Consider the following 14,792-nt stretch of genomic DNA (forward strand, 5'->3'; position numbering starts at 1 on the left):
TCTTTCCTTTGCTTCATTACAGAGTCCACAGTTTCACAGGAAAACAACACAGTGAGGAAGATACCAAATTGCATGTCTCGAGGGAATTGGCCACATCGACATATCCAACCGAATCCCCAGTTAGAGTGGCGTTCAGCCCCAGGCTCCACATTAGAGAGAAGAGAAGGAGAGGGGATGTGATCCTTAACATTTTATTATTATACGTAAGGGGGGTGAATTACATTACAGTAAGTTTATTAGATGACTACTTACTATATAGCGGGAGCTAGACTATTTGCCTAAGTAGCTTTACCATACCGTACCTGCATCGGACCATGGATGCGGCTTCGGGAAGCCCCTTGGGGCCTCATGGACAGTATACAGCTGAAACAGTAAATAAACAGTACATAGATTGTACAGATAATCAAACAGTAGAGAGAGTATACAAATATACAAATATACAAATATAGAATTATAGAAATAAAAGAAGAATAAGATCATTTAACAGTTAATATTGATCGACTTGGTGGACACCAATTTGAGCCGATCATCTAGATCCCTTTTAATTTTTGATTTTTAATTTTTAATTTTTGATTTTTTTTTTCTCTTCGTAAATGTGGTATGCCGCTAAGAGAGAGAGAGTCCTGGAGAAGTTACAGTTCTGGATTCATTCCAAATCTCTCGCATTCTTCGCGTCAACTTCCCCAGTCACTCTTTTTTTCTTTTTTTCTGATCGATTTCCTTCTCAACCGATTTTGCAGCCTATTGCTTTCCTATTTCTCTCATGCTGTGACCTGTCGATCCCCGCCAAATACTTTGATTGGTCTTGGATCCGGACCATTCACGGTACACGACTTGAACTTGGCATTCCTTGCGCCTCTTCTCTTCAGGAGACATTTCTCTCCCTGACCCTCAAATCTGCACTTGTCGCACTTGAAGGTCATGCCGCTCATTTCATACTCTGGATAAGCATATCCATTGCGTCACTTTTGGAAGGCATTGAGCCAAACCGAGACACTGATCAACCCTTAAGCAACTACTACACACTCGCTGGATTTATCGATATCGACACTCGTTCAACTCAGATCTAGGCATTACCGAATCGCATTCATTCCTTGCCTATTACGAGGTAGCCCCTGAGCGCCTCGACTCTACCACCCATGATGAATCGATTCCGCAAACACAAGAAGGCGAAGGAGCCCGCGGAGGACCAAGAAGCGACATCACCATCATTGAGTCTGAAACCATCAAAGAAGAAGATCGTAGCGGAACCCAAACCAGATTTTGACCTATCAGCCGCACTGCCCCCGACAGACAACTTCCGCACCAGTCTCCTAATGCCTAAATTGTCCGCTCGGTTTAGCATGCTGAAGGAACAGGACGACCCACTTTCATTGCTGGGCAAGGCTAGTGATGATAGTGTTTTGTTTCCCAAGCGCGCTTCGCGACTCAACTTGTTCGGTCACAACCCTGCTACGCTGGCAGACATCGACGAAGTTTGCTCTAATGAAGGTAGCCGACCATCCCTTGCACTCGACCGCGGTTCTTTCGCTTCCGGTGGGGATGGCTATGGTACAGACGATGACCGATCCCAGGCGGGCAGTATGATGAGCAGAGCCCGTCGCGCCGAGGGCAATAACCTGTTCGGAGGTCGCCAAAAGATTTACAAGATCCCGGTCAGATCACCAGGAGCAACAACCCCCGATGCGCCAGAGGCTGCTCGCCGGGGAATGGGAAAGCCGGTCTATGACCACGACATGAACCTATCCGCTTTCCAGCGGTTGCGCCTCAAGGAGAAGGAAGAGAGGATGGCGGAGGCCGCCCGGGAATCTGGATATGCCGCCTCGACGGCTTCATCTAACAGCCGAGCCACATACTCCTCCACCGCATCTGGGCCTCTGTCAACAGTTCCAACATCAACTGGAGCAACCTCGGCCGATGAGTCACCGATAAACACATCCCAATCTCCAGTGACTGGTTATCCGTTCCCGGAAACCCTTCCTGAGGCCCCTCGGCCTGGTCCTGCTCCCATGTCTGCCCCACGCAGTGGTTCGATTCGCAGCCGTCGTCTCTACGGACAAGGATTGACCCAGACTGCTCAGAGCCAGCAGAGCTCGACCTTGAACCGTCTGGAAAGTCTGAGTCGCCAGCGTGCCGGAACTCCAGAACTCCCTTCTCTGAACCGCAACTACTCCAGAAGTGCCACCAACCTACGAGATCGCCTACAAAAGCTTGCAATTATCGAGCCGGCTTCTACATCACAGCCGACCAGCCCTCCTTCGTCCGCAACATCACCAAAGCCCCGCATGTCTGGGGAAGCTGCAGTCGGAGACCGTCTCTCGCCAACAGCAGCAACATTTGGGGCTCCTCCCCTGAGCCCGCCCACAAGTGAGAACGACGAGGTTCCCTCGCTGTTGGCTGCATCAATTCACCCAGAAGATCATGGAAAGGCTACTGCCATGGGCTTGTTCAACCGACCTGCCACTGGTTTCGACGAGCAGGCATTCTCTCGCCGCCAACTCCAAATGCACCAAGGACGAGAGACCCCGCCTCCGCGTCGTGCATCACCCCCGCGACGACCTCTACCCGCTGAACCCGTGGGCCGTGCTCGTGGGCTATCCAAGTCCAGCTATCGCTCCGGGGCAGAGTCCGCCTCTTCTCACTATAGTAGTGATGCGCACCGCGGCATTGATCGACCCGGTGTGTCCAGCGTTGAGGCTTCTCCCTTCAAGCCTGGAGTGAGGACTTTCTATGCCAACTCATCTGCCAGCGAGTCTGGCGATGAAGTAGAGAACCCTACTTCGCACGAACTCTCATCTGCCGCTTCATTGGCCACCGAGTACGGTCCGCCGCTTCAGCACTCCAGCATAGCATCTAACAAGCCATCGATTCCCACGAAGGATCACCTCGAAACGCTTCCCGAAGTGAGATACTCCGATCTAGGTGATCTTAGACCTATCGCCGAGAACGACCTTGACTTCCCGACTGATTCTCCCGGCGCCAGCGATAACACACCCAAGAGACCCGACTCGCCAACCCTGCAGCCAGATCAAGGCTTTACTGGAGTGGAAGTAATGATTAGATCACACCTGCGCCAGGAAAGTGACAAGTCTTCCATCTTCCCTCCTCCCTCACCTCGTTTCCCGCAGCAGCAAAGGGATACAGAGCCCCCTAAGACTGAGACCCAGAAATCGACTGCCCAGCCACCGACTGCTGTTTCCATGATAGCAGAAACCCGCGAAGAGAGTCGGCCATCGTCAACAATCCGCCCAGGGACCTCGAGCTCACAATCTCCTTCTGGATATTCCGCGGAGGGCACGGGGTCTCAAAACAGCGAAGAGTCATCCGCACCTGGAACTATCCCCGACACAGCTTCTGTATCAACCGGCCCGTCCTGGAGGGAGGAATTGGAACTTCATCATCGCCGTCATGGGAGCACTGAAACACAAAGGGAGCGAGAGGAATTCGCCATGGAGCTGGCAGAGAGGCGTAAAAAGGTGCAGGAGAAGCTTCGAAGTGTTGCTGAAAGCGAAAGCCGATCCAACAGCCCCACCCCGGGCCGGTCAACTCCAGATTTGTCCCGGACTGGTAACGCATTTGCCATGCTGAAGCAAAAGTCTAACAAGCAGGCTAGCGCAAAGCCGGATCAAAAGAAATTGTTCGGCTATGCCACTGGTAATTCGTCCACGCCTGCTCTCTCTTCAGATGACTCGTGGCGTGAAGAGGAGCGGCCCTCTTTCAGCTTCGGCCGACACTCCAACTCCAGCTCTCCCCACATTGGATCAGAGCGTTCGCTTAGATCTCGTGTGCCATCTCTCAGCCGCGACAACAGCTACGAAGACACGCGCGAGTCTAGCCGCAGCCGTGGCCCCTCGCCTTTCCGAGACCAGAGAGATCGTGCAGGTTCGGATGCATCCGGCCGGTCTAAGAGTCGAACCAGACTTCGCGAACGGGATGACCTCCAAACTGTGGACGAGGGTTCAACCATTGCACATGACAACTCTGTTGTTGCCGATGGCTATGAGCCTCCCGTGCCTGCCTCCCGCCCTACATCGAGTCGCCCATCAACAGAGATGTCTGACTCTATGAACTTCGACCGCGCCCCCTCCGCCGCTTCGGGCAGAAACCGCAGCACTAGCCGATCCGGTACATCAAGCTTCCAATATGAACGGCCATTCCAGTTCTCGCAGTCCAACACTTCCACGATCATCGGTGCTTCGCCCCGGCCCCCACCTGCCGCCCCGGCCTACTCTGCCAATGCCACTCCTCCGCTGAACGAAATGCCCACAGACAGCTCGTCTACATCCCTGGCTTCTTCATCCGGCAACTCGCAGATTCCCCAACGTGGTTTGGGAAACGGCTCCCTCCTGAAGAGACCCGTGAACAAGAAGCAGATCTCCGAGCCTACCTTTGTCTCATCCACATCAAACGTGCCTCTGGTCGGTCTCCCACCCGGATCCGCACTGCCTTCATCCAGTGGCGCACCTCCAGTGCCACCTATGAACCCTCGCCGTCGCCGGGGAACCGCCACTCAAACCATCTTGGGTGCGTTCAAGAGCGACAAGACCGACCTTTCACGGGTCGCTTCCCCCGTCCCGAGTGCCGCGGACGAACACAGTTTTTTCCCAGATGAAGAAAAACGTCCGCGCTCCCGCAACCGTCTCCGCAAGACCTCGAGCGAGGGTGTTAACCTGAACGCGCGGGCGCGCCAGGAATCGGTGACGGGCACTCCGCCGGCTGTGCCTCAATACCCGCCTCCGGCTATCCCCGTCGATGGAGGCATGTTCTAAACACAACTTCCCTTCCCCACTCTTCATACATTCACCTTGCCTTGACTAAGGCTCTCCTTATTCCCTTGTTGTCTCATTTACCTAAATCTACTCTACCTACTATTCCCTCACATTCCCTTTCCGGGTCTTTTCTTTTCTTCTCTGTCCCATCCTCCTCTCTGGACTCTCTCTTATCATTTCTACCATTGACGACTAGATACCACTCGGTGCATTTGAGCGTCTCATGTTACTTTCGATATTTTCTCTTTCCTTTTTGTTATCAACACTCTGGGCTTGGATTTTCACCTTCCATGTACGTACTATTTTTTTTCTTTCAATTCAATGGATACACTACTCGATATACTGCATTCTTATGGTCTTGGAGACTGCTCAAATTAGACGTAGAGCTTTCTCTCGTTACGTGTAGCTTCAGCTTGTACCAACGTCATATTCTTCATACTCCCAAACAAACCCTCTTTGCGCTCTTTTACGCCACGATGTACTGATGCACAATCGAGACTGGTTATGGTCGACTTCGAAGATTTACTATTGATAATTTATCCGTCTTTGTTGCACGTGTTTGAAAAGCATGTTAAATGGTATATAATTCTTTCATTTAACCCAGTATCATACATTTTCATTGCAATTGATTCATTCCCTCTCCACAGCCGTCTTGAGGTATCCTAAGACCCTCTCAACAAGGAACTTCCGCGGCTCAGCCTGGTCATCATTACTCAAAGCATGAGAAGCATTAGGAATAACACCAGTGTGCTTCTGATCCCAAATCTGATACTTCCCGTCATGATCAGTAGCCTTCTGCCACCTCGCCAGCATCTTGTCCTTATCAACATAATCTGGAATCGACTGATCCTTCCCAGAGATCAACACCATGAGCTTATGATTCAATAGCCCCTGCTGCTGGATCCTACCAAAGGTAGTCCCAAAGTGATCATCACTCAAATCCGAGCTGAACAAATCATCCTCCTGAGGCGCCTGCGGACTCTCCGGACTAACAAGACTCAAAAACCTCCGACAGCTAATCGGGGTATTGGCGGGATAAATCATGGAAGTCAACGAGAGAGGCAACATAGTATCATGAGGTTTTCCCTCCGCAACAGCCTCCTTCGCCAACGTCTCCATCTCATCATAAACAGCACGAGCCTTCTCCGGCGTCGTATCACCAATCCCCCACTTCAACACGCAGAAAATAGCCTCGCGATCAGAAACAGGCGCTTGCATAATCGCGCCGTCCAGCACGGGCCGCGTGATGTGTTCGATATCAGCGTCGAAGGCGGGGAGCTTGGTGTGCGGGTTCGACTGGGATAGGTAGTGCAGGACGCACTGGCTGCCCGTGGAATGGCCCATCAGGGCGATCTTGCCGCCGCCGAATTTATCGACCTTGTAGCTCTTGATGTACTCCAGACATTGCGCGATCTCGTTCGTGTCGCGGTCCAGATGGCCGAGACCCCAGGATTGGTATGAGGATGTGAGGTTTAGTGTGAAGAGGGACCATTCTGATTGTTGTAGTGCGCGCGCGAGATCGGCCATGTATGATGTTGTTGCGAGGCCGTCGCCTAGTCCGCCGACGAAGAGGAGACTGTGTGGTTGGCGGACGGTGGTGGAGGCATATTCGAATGTGACGAGGGTTTCGGTCTGTATGTTTGCTTGATTGTTAAGTTGTGATTCTAGGGTTATTATTGATAGCTGTGCGGAAACGTACGTAGTGGTGCAGAATACCGGGAAGGCCTCCCTTAGGCCAGAACTTGGACATGTTGGCGAGTATGAGGGGGTGTGTGGTGGGGGTAGTTGTGTAGGTGTTCAATTGAAGGGGAAAACTTTCTAGGAGCTAGAGACGGCCTCCGGGATAGGGTGTTTTCTTTAATCTAATAAATTGCCGAAATCGGGCTTTGTGTCTTCGTGCCATGACAGAATGTGGACAATTTATGCCGGTTTGTTTGAACCGAATCGCTTGATCCACAGGGTGAACTGTTTCAGGGCATCTTATCAATCTGATGATACCGCGTCAAGCCGAAATATTAGGTAACAAGTCTCACATCCATGGAATTCTTTTACGCTAACCTTGGAAGGTCTTGAGGTATGGAGGGGCAGGACAGACTTTTCAACAAAATTATATGGATGACTTGAACCAGGTATTTCAGTATATCGGTTTAGGTAATACAGTGTATCATAAAACAGAGATATTTTACATGTATATGTATTGAATACCTCGGTATGTATTTCGTCTTAACGGTAAATACAACAATGGGAGTCGTGTCTCGCCTAGTACAGCCAATAATTACACTCAGCTTGGACGGAAATAGAGATAGGCCAATAACACTCCACCGTTGAGACTAAAGCTGTGGTACCCCTGCAGGCTAGTCGTCACTAGCCGGTATAGGTAAGATCAACGGATCTGATTAGATTGATTGGCTGAAAATAGGAGAATCTGATTAGATTGCCCCTCTTTGAAAACTCTACCCAACCTGCAGGAGTAAATTCATCAACCTCAACACAAGACTTTTCGAAGATGCTTGGGAATTCTTGGTCAACTTAATAGTCAGCCTTACCCGACTTCATATTAGTAGATCCTTGCCTGAAGAGGCCCTTTTATATCTGGGCATTGTGCAAAACCAAGACCAAAGTATTGCAACATTGCAACCTTCATCAGACCACAAACGAATAGTATCAACAAGAGTGGATTGATATTTTGTGGCGTTTGGAAGAATCCATTTAAAGCTTTCTGCAAGCGAGCCAAGAAATCAAGTAAGGAACGTGCGCAACAAAGTGTGTCCTTTTTTGGATTTTTTTTATGCTTACACGCTCGTTGCGCCAGGGCCCAAGCGAATATTATTATTTAAAATTATCGGATGGGTATATTCGGAGCTTGCTATATTGGTACATATTGCGAAAAGTGTACGGATTACACGACACACATGCGCGTGTATGCGATCTTAAGGTGGGTCTCGGAATGACAAAATATCACAAGGCCCCCTCGTTCCTACCTCTATCGTGAATCGGTCTTTTCCGCTTGAAGCGCACAATCATGGGTCCCCTGAGCAGTTGGGCCCCAAAACCTCGGAGAACAATTCCTTTTCAGTTCGGAGTAAGCCTCGATGTGTTTCAGAATAGGTCGATCATATTCACGCTGCTTTCCTCATAGCCTACAGCATGAGGTTCTTTTAATTCTTGTTTTGATGATGAACAATAGCCTAACTGGAAATAGTCTTGGGTAGGCTTTCTTTTGTTTCTCATTTCTCCCTTACGATTTTTTCATGTGGAGCCTGTGGATACTTTCTGTATTATACTGTATTGTATGTAGGTTTGAGATCTGAAATCACTTACACGTACGATGAAACAGGCACATGCTCCCTTCCAGAACAGGTGTATGTCGAATAATCCACCCCGCAATAGCCGATCTCGGTGATGATATGCAAAATACCCGCAGGGTACATACAGTCAGGATACTTCGGAGCTTTCAGGCCTGGAGGTGGAGCATGATACAGCAGAACCGTGGCTAGTTGGCTATATAGTGACACACCTCCGTCAAATCGGCCCGCGCAAAGGCTCTGGATTTAATAGTCAAGCTCCAATTCCTTCCTCACATCAATTCGAGGCTAATTAGACCAGCTGTGCTGGTCTGCCGTCATAATGGGCTTCATGCCTTTCGAAAATGCCTGTATTCACAATGCGCCAAATGGAATTGAGAAAGTGCCAACAGACAAGAATGGCGACTTCAGCTCATTCCAAATCGCGCATCTTGCCTCTGAACAAATCACCACTCCGACCGGCATGAAGGAAGATATTGTACTGTTGTCATGGCTCATGGTCTTGTTGCGCAGCCGGGAAGACAGCCAGATATCATACGACTGGTCCTACAAAGATTTCGCAAATGGCACTGAGCCCGAATCGGGGAACAAAATATTGATGAATGAAGTAATGAAAGGATTGCAAAGTAATGTGGGAGAAGTTGCGATGGCGATCTCTCGGAATATCACCGCGGGAGCGTCAAGTCCCGCATCCCTCGTTTTGAGCACCAGCTCTCTTTCGCGAACGTCTGAAGAAGCCAAAGATGAAGTAAGCGAACAATTAAAACCATAGCCACGCAATCATAACTAACAGTGATTGAAAAGGGTATGCTTCATCTCGAAGTTCGCTTCAATAATGCCCACCTCGAAATTCGCCCATTGTGGCATACCGAGAACATGTTGCCGTACACAGTGAGTCACCATGTCGAGGCACTTGCCGACACCGTGAGCGTATGCCTCACAAATCCCGAGGCGACCATTGAACAATGCCTTCGGCCGACTGCAAGTGACTTGAACGATATATGGGGGTGGAACCACGAATTGCCTCCTACATACAACTTTTGCATGCAAGATATGGTCGCCGAAAGAGCTCGCGAATACCCAGACAAAGTTGCCATTGATTCCTGGGATGGTAGCCTGACCTATGGCCAAATTGATCAATGGTCCACTTCTGTGGCGTGCTCGCTCAAAAACATGGGCGTCGAGCTGCATGATGTCCTCCCCGTGTGCTTTGAGAAGTCTAGGTGGACAATTGTCGCTGTTCTCGGAGTGATGAAAGCAGGCGCAACCCTTGCGCTCATGGATCCAACTCTTCCGCTTGCCCGTCTTCAGAACATGGCGGTGCAGGTCGGCGCAAAGTCAATGGTTTCGTCCCGCAAGCAGTATGAGCTGTCACTGACGATCATGCCAACTGGAAACCATTTCGTGGTTGAAGAAGATGCTTTCACAAATTCAGCAAACCCCCCATCAATCTCCGACTTACCCGCTGTACCATCCTCCACCCTTATGTACATCATCTTCACCTCTGGCAGCACGGGCACTCCGAAGGGAGTGAAGATCTCCCATGAAACCTACACGAGCAGTGCCATTCCTCGAGCAAAGGCAGTTGGATACACGCCAGAGTCCAGGGTTCTTGATTTTGCATCCTACGCCTTCGACGTCAGCATCGATAGTATGCTTTTAACACTCGGAAACGGTGGTTGTCTTTGCATCCCATCGGACGAGGATCGACTCAATGATATCAACGAAGTTATCCGCACAATGCGAATTAACTACGCAGGTTTGACCCCCTCAGTGGGCCGAATTCTGGACGCGGATGTTATCGCATCGCTCAGCGGTCTCGGTCTTGGAGGTGAAGCAGTCTCGGCAAGAGACGCCAACCACTGGGGCAAAGAAACCAGAATCATCATTGGTTACGGTCCCTGCGAATGTACGATTGGATGCACAGTCAACGCCAGCGCTGCTACTGGCAGAGATTACCTCTCCATTGGCCCAGGAAACGGTGCAGCCATGTGGATCGCAAACCCGAATGACCATAACGAGCTTGTGCCAGTCGGCGCTGTAGGCGAGCTGCTCGTTGAGGGCCCCATTGTCGGACAGGGCTATCTAAATGACCCCGAGAAGACTGCTGCTGCTTTCATCAATGATCCACCTTGGTTGGTCGCAGGCCACAAAGAATATCCTGGTCGTCAGGGTCGTCTGTACAAGACTGGTGATCTTGGAAGATATGACCCCGACGGTCTTGGCGGCATCGTTTTCGTTGGACGAAAGGATACTCAAGTCAAGCTGCGAGGACAGCGTGTCGAACTGGGCGAAATCGAGAGTCAGCTAAAGGCTGTTCTGCCCTCAGAGGCTAATGTCATTGCTGAGGTGATTACGCCCAAGGATTATGGGGGCCAGCCAATGCTCGTGGCATTCGTTGCCTTCCAGCCAAAGGGACATGGGCAGGCCGAGCTTGCCTTGGACGAGATCTCAAGCGAGTTGAACAGCGTATTGACGAAGGCTAATGCAGATGTGGCGAAAACTTTGCCGCGATACATGGTGCCGACCACATATATCCCGGTTAATCTTATGCCGGTGTTGATTTCAGGCAAGACCGATCGCAAACAACTCCGAGCATTTGGTGCGACAGTTGATTTACGCCAGCTGGACCAAGGAGCCGCAAGCACTGCTTCTCGGGAACTGAATGAGCTTGAAAAACGCCTCCGACAGGCCTGGGCCGAGACACTCAAACTCGACGCAGAAGCCATTCGTCCTGATGACAACTTCTTTGCATTGGGTGGTGACTCCCTGGCGGCGATGAGACTCGTGTCTGTCTGCAGGTCGCAAGACCTTGACCTTTCTGTCATCAGCACTTTCGGAAATCCTACCCTCTCGGCGATGGCCACCGTCATCCAGCCTTGCAGCTCTCACGTACAGGAAGAGATTCCGGCATTTTCTTTGATCTCCCAATCTGTCGAGAGCGCCTGCCTCGAAGCAGCAGAAGCTTGCGGAGTGGATCAAGCAAATGTGCAAGATATCTACCTTTGTACACCCACACAAGAGTCATTGTTCACCTTCTCGCTCAAATCGACAAAGGCGTATATCGCTCAGAGAGTCGCATGTATTCCGTCACATATTAGCCTGGATGCTTGGAAGAAGGCTTGGGAAGATGTCGTTGCAGTAAGCCCTATCCTACGATCTCGTCTGGCACCACTCCAAGACCCAGGCCTTCAGCAAATTGTTGTGAAGGAAGGCGTCTCCTGGAGATACTCCACCGACCTGGATCAATATCTCGAGAATGACCGAAGCGAAAGGATGAACCTTGGACAAAGCCTGGCTCGATACGGCATTGTCAGCAATGCAAATGAAGACAAACGGTATATGGTCTGGACTGTCCACCACGTTCTATACGACGGATGGTCAGAGCCTATCGTTCTCAAGCAAGTCAGCGATGCCCTGCAGAATCTGTCCGTCGAGATCCAGACACAGATGCGGAACTTTGTTAAGTACGTACGCGATACAGACGAGACCGCCATGCATGACTTCTGGCGACGGGAGTTGAAGGGTGCTGTTGGGCCTCAGTTCCCCCGTCTGCCCTCTCGCGATTTCATGCCAACTCCTAATGGCCTAATCGAACATCAGATTGCCCTCGAGACAAGTGCAGGATCACCTTTCACGATGGCCACATTGGTGCGTGGTGCATGGGCCCTCGTTGCATCCCAGTACACTGGAAGCGACGATGTCGTGTTTGGTGAGACTCTCACTGGTCGTGATATTTCGCTGCCGGGCGTGGAGAGCATCGTCGGACCACTGATCGCAACAATTCCTATCCGCGTCCAGGTCCGCCGGTCCAGCTCAGTCGAATCATACTTGCAGACGGTGCAGCAAACCGTTTTGGCTCGTACACCCTACCAGCACATGGGTATGCAGAATATCAGAAAGGTCAGCCAAGATGCGCAGTATGCATGTGAAGCCGGCACTGGACTGGTCATCCAGCCCGACCCCGAGTACGTCGGCAGCGATCTTGGATTTGAGCTTGGAGATGTTGTCCGTGAGGCGCTTCATTTCAACCCGTACCCGCTTATGGTGGCCTTTGGTATCCGCAAGGAAGGTCTTAGGGTTTGCGCTAGTTTCGACAGCAGCCTGATCGAGGGTTCGCAGATGCAGCGTATCCTCGCGCAGTTGGAAACCGCTTGCGTGCAGTTGTCCAAGGGTCTTGACAAGCGCATTGATGAGATTTCTTGCCTTCCTGAGACAGAAGTCAACCAAATCTGGCAATGGAACCAGACCCCTCCTCTTTCCGTGGATGAAACCTCTGGCAACCTTCGCGCCCATGCGAGCACCAAACAAGGATCAGTCTATCCTCGTACTATGATTCCTTGGGTGTGTGATGCTCGCAACCCGGATTTGTTGTCGCCCATCGGCAGTGTTGGTGAACTTTGGCTTGAGGGTGCTTGCCTCTCTGGGGAAACAGTCGAGTCCCCTGCCTGGCTCGTGGCTGGAAGCTCTGAATGTGCTGGTCGATCAGGAAAGGTACAGCCTACAGGTGACATGGTCCAGCTTCAGGATGATGGAAGTCTAGTATTTGTTGGCCGTAAGGAGAATGTCGTGCCCCTTCAGGGACATGCAGTGGATATTGCAGATCTTGAGTCACATTTCGAAAAACACCTCCCGTCAGCAACTCGTGCCGCTGCATCCGTGTTCCAGCCATTGAGAGAAGGCACCCAGAAAGTAACAGAGCAAGAGCTGGCTGTCTTTATCGAGAACCAGCCTTCTGAGGAAGACAGCGTAAGAGTCATGCCGGCGAAATACGAGTTGGTCGGCGACGAGACGACGGTCTGCGACACTATTTCCGTTACACTTGCTGTGTCACTGAAGAAGCTCGACAAATTCATCCGAGATTCACTGCCATCCTACATGGCCCCCTCTGCGTACGTTGTGGTTGACAAGTTGCCGGCTGGTTTGGAGCAGCTCGATCACACGTCCCTCAACCAATTGGCCTCAAAGATTCCTCAAAGCGTTCTCGAACAGCTTCGTGGAGGCTTCAAGGAGGCATGGACGAAGGGCTTGGCTCAGACAAAACTATCACCGACGGAAAAGATCCTGCAATCCGCTTGGGCAAAGATCCTCCGATTGAGCCTGGAGCAAATTGACGTCGACGATAACTTCTTCCGTCTTGGAGGTGACTCTGTCTTAGCAATGAAATTGGTTTCAAGTCTCCGAACACAGGGACACAGCTTGTCAGTAGCCGATATCTTCCAACACATGCGTCTTGGTGATGCAGCCAAGGTGCTGAAAGTGGACCAAGTGAAGGAAAATGCCCAGCCATACAAGCCCTTCTCAGCGCTGAGCAATCTAGATGTTAAGATGTTCTTGGCCTCAACTGTCCGGCCTAAGCTTGCCAACCCAGGCTGGCCCATATTGGATGTGTCTCCAGTCACAGGTTCGCAAGCGCTTGATATCAGAGGAACCATTGGAGCGCCACGCACTTCCATCCAATACACCATGCTGTACTTCGACCAAAACATCCATCACGAGCAATTGCTACGCGCTTGCAATGACCTGGTTAAGACCCACGATATTCTGCGGACTGTCTTCATCGAGCATGAATCGTCTTACCTTCAAGTTGTCCTCCAAGACGCACATGTCCCCGTGGATATGCACCAGGCCGACAAGGAGATTGAGCAATACGTCACTGAGCTCTGCACAGCAGACATCGAGACAAACTTCGAACTTGGATCGCCATTCCTCAAGCTCTTCCATGTCCAAGGTAACGACGGAAAGCACTGCCTCGTGCTAGGACTCTCGCATGCCCAATATGATGGCGTCTCACTCCCCAAACTACTCCAAGACTTGGAGACTCTATATGTCGGAGACAAAGTTGTGGACTTTGCGCCATTCGCCTCGTACATGGCACGAGTCTCCGATGGACGTCTCCAAACCCAAGCAGTCAATTACTGGGGCAATCTGCTCAAGGACTCGACATTGTCTGTCCTCGACGGAGCTACGGTCCAGCCCACAGACAAAGCCATCTTCCACGAGAGGGCGGTCGAAGAATTCCAGCCCGTGCAGGAGATCACGACTGCAAATGTGCTCACCGCAGCATGGGCACTGGTCCTTGCCCGTCGTTTGGGCAAGCCCGATGTGACATTCGGCATGGTGACCTCGGGCCGAATGATCGACCTTGTGAACGTGGAGAACGTCGTGGGTCCATGCTACCAACTCACTCCTGTCAGAGTAAAGTTCGAGACACAGTGGACGGCGATGGATCTGTTGCGCTTTGTGCAGAAGCAGAACGCCGAGTCTGCGGCGCACGATTTCCTCGGATTCGAGAAGATATCGAAGCAGTGCGCGCAGTGGTCACCGGAGGCACAATCTTTTGACTCGATTGTTCATCACCAGGACTGGGATGATTTCGATGATATGCCATTTGCTGGAACTTCTTGCAAGGTTGATATTTCAAACCCGCATGGTGATGCTGCTTATCCGTTGAAGGCTGTCTCATTTGTGCGTGGTGGGAAGATGCATGTTGGATTTGTTGGAAGTAAAAGGGATGAGAAGTTTGTGGATGCCACTCTTGATGAGTTGGCGGCTGCTGTTCAGGAGTTGTCGGGTTGTCGCTCCGAGCCCCTGGTTCTTGGTGCCTCAACATGATATATGATATTTTTATAAAGCAGATAGATCGGAGATGGGTTAGAACTTTATTTTATTGTTTCTCTTATATTCTAATATGTCTTTCCTACAGAACCAAAGGTCT

General features: G+C 51.0%; 3 protein-coding genes across 3 annotated transcripts; 2 read left to right on the plus strand and 1 right to left on the minus strand.

Moving 5' to 3' along the window:
- Positions 1-1,139: 1,139 nt before the first annotated feature.
- Positions 1,140-4,769, plus strand: N7537_004620 (uncharacterized protein; the record flags this gene model as incomplete). Its single annotated transcript, XM_056895677.1, has 1 exon — positions 1,140-4,769. The coding sequence occupies one exon, from the start codon at positions 1,140-1,142 to the stop codon at positions 4,767-4,769; it is 3,630 nt and encodes a 1,209-aa protein (XP_056755425.1).
- A 630-nt stretch (positions 4,770-5,399) lies between these two features.
- sidJ (putative siderophore biosynthesis lipase/esterase) lies at positions 5,400-6,519 on the minus strand (the record flags this gene model as incomplete). Its single annotated transcript, XM_056895678.1, has 2 exons — positions 5,400-6,401; positions 6,469-6,519. 2 exons carry the CDS (start codon positions 6,517-6,519, stop codon positions 5,400-5,402), a joined length of 1,053 nt encoding a protein of 350 aa, XP_056755426.1.
- A 1,877-nt stretch (positions 6,520-8,396) lies between these two features.
- On the plus strand, positions 8,397-14,689 carry sidD (nonribosomal peptide synthase SidD; the record flags this gene model as incomplete). The annotated part of the gene is made up of 2 exons (XM_056895679.1): positions 8,397-8,822; positions 8,879-14,689. 2 exons carry the CDS (start codon positions 8,397-8,399, stop codon positions 14,687-14,689), a joined length of 6,237 nt encoding a protein of 2,078 aa, XP_056755427.1.
- Between the last annotated feature and the right edge of the window lie 103 nt (positions 14,690-14,792).

This window comes from Penicillium hordei, assembly GCF_028827395.1.
Source record: "Penicillium hordei strain IBT 12815 chromosome Unknown utg000002l_segment0_segment0, whole genome shotgun sequence".
In the NCBI taxonomy this organism is placed as follows: Eukaryota; Fungi; Ascomycota; class Eurotiomycetes; order Eurotiales; family Aspergillaceae; genus Penicillium; species Penicillium hordei.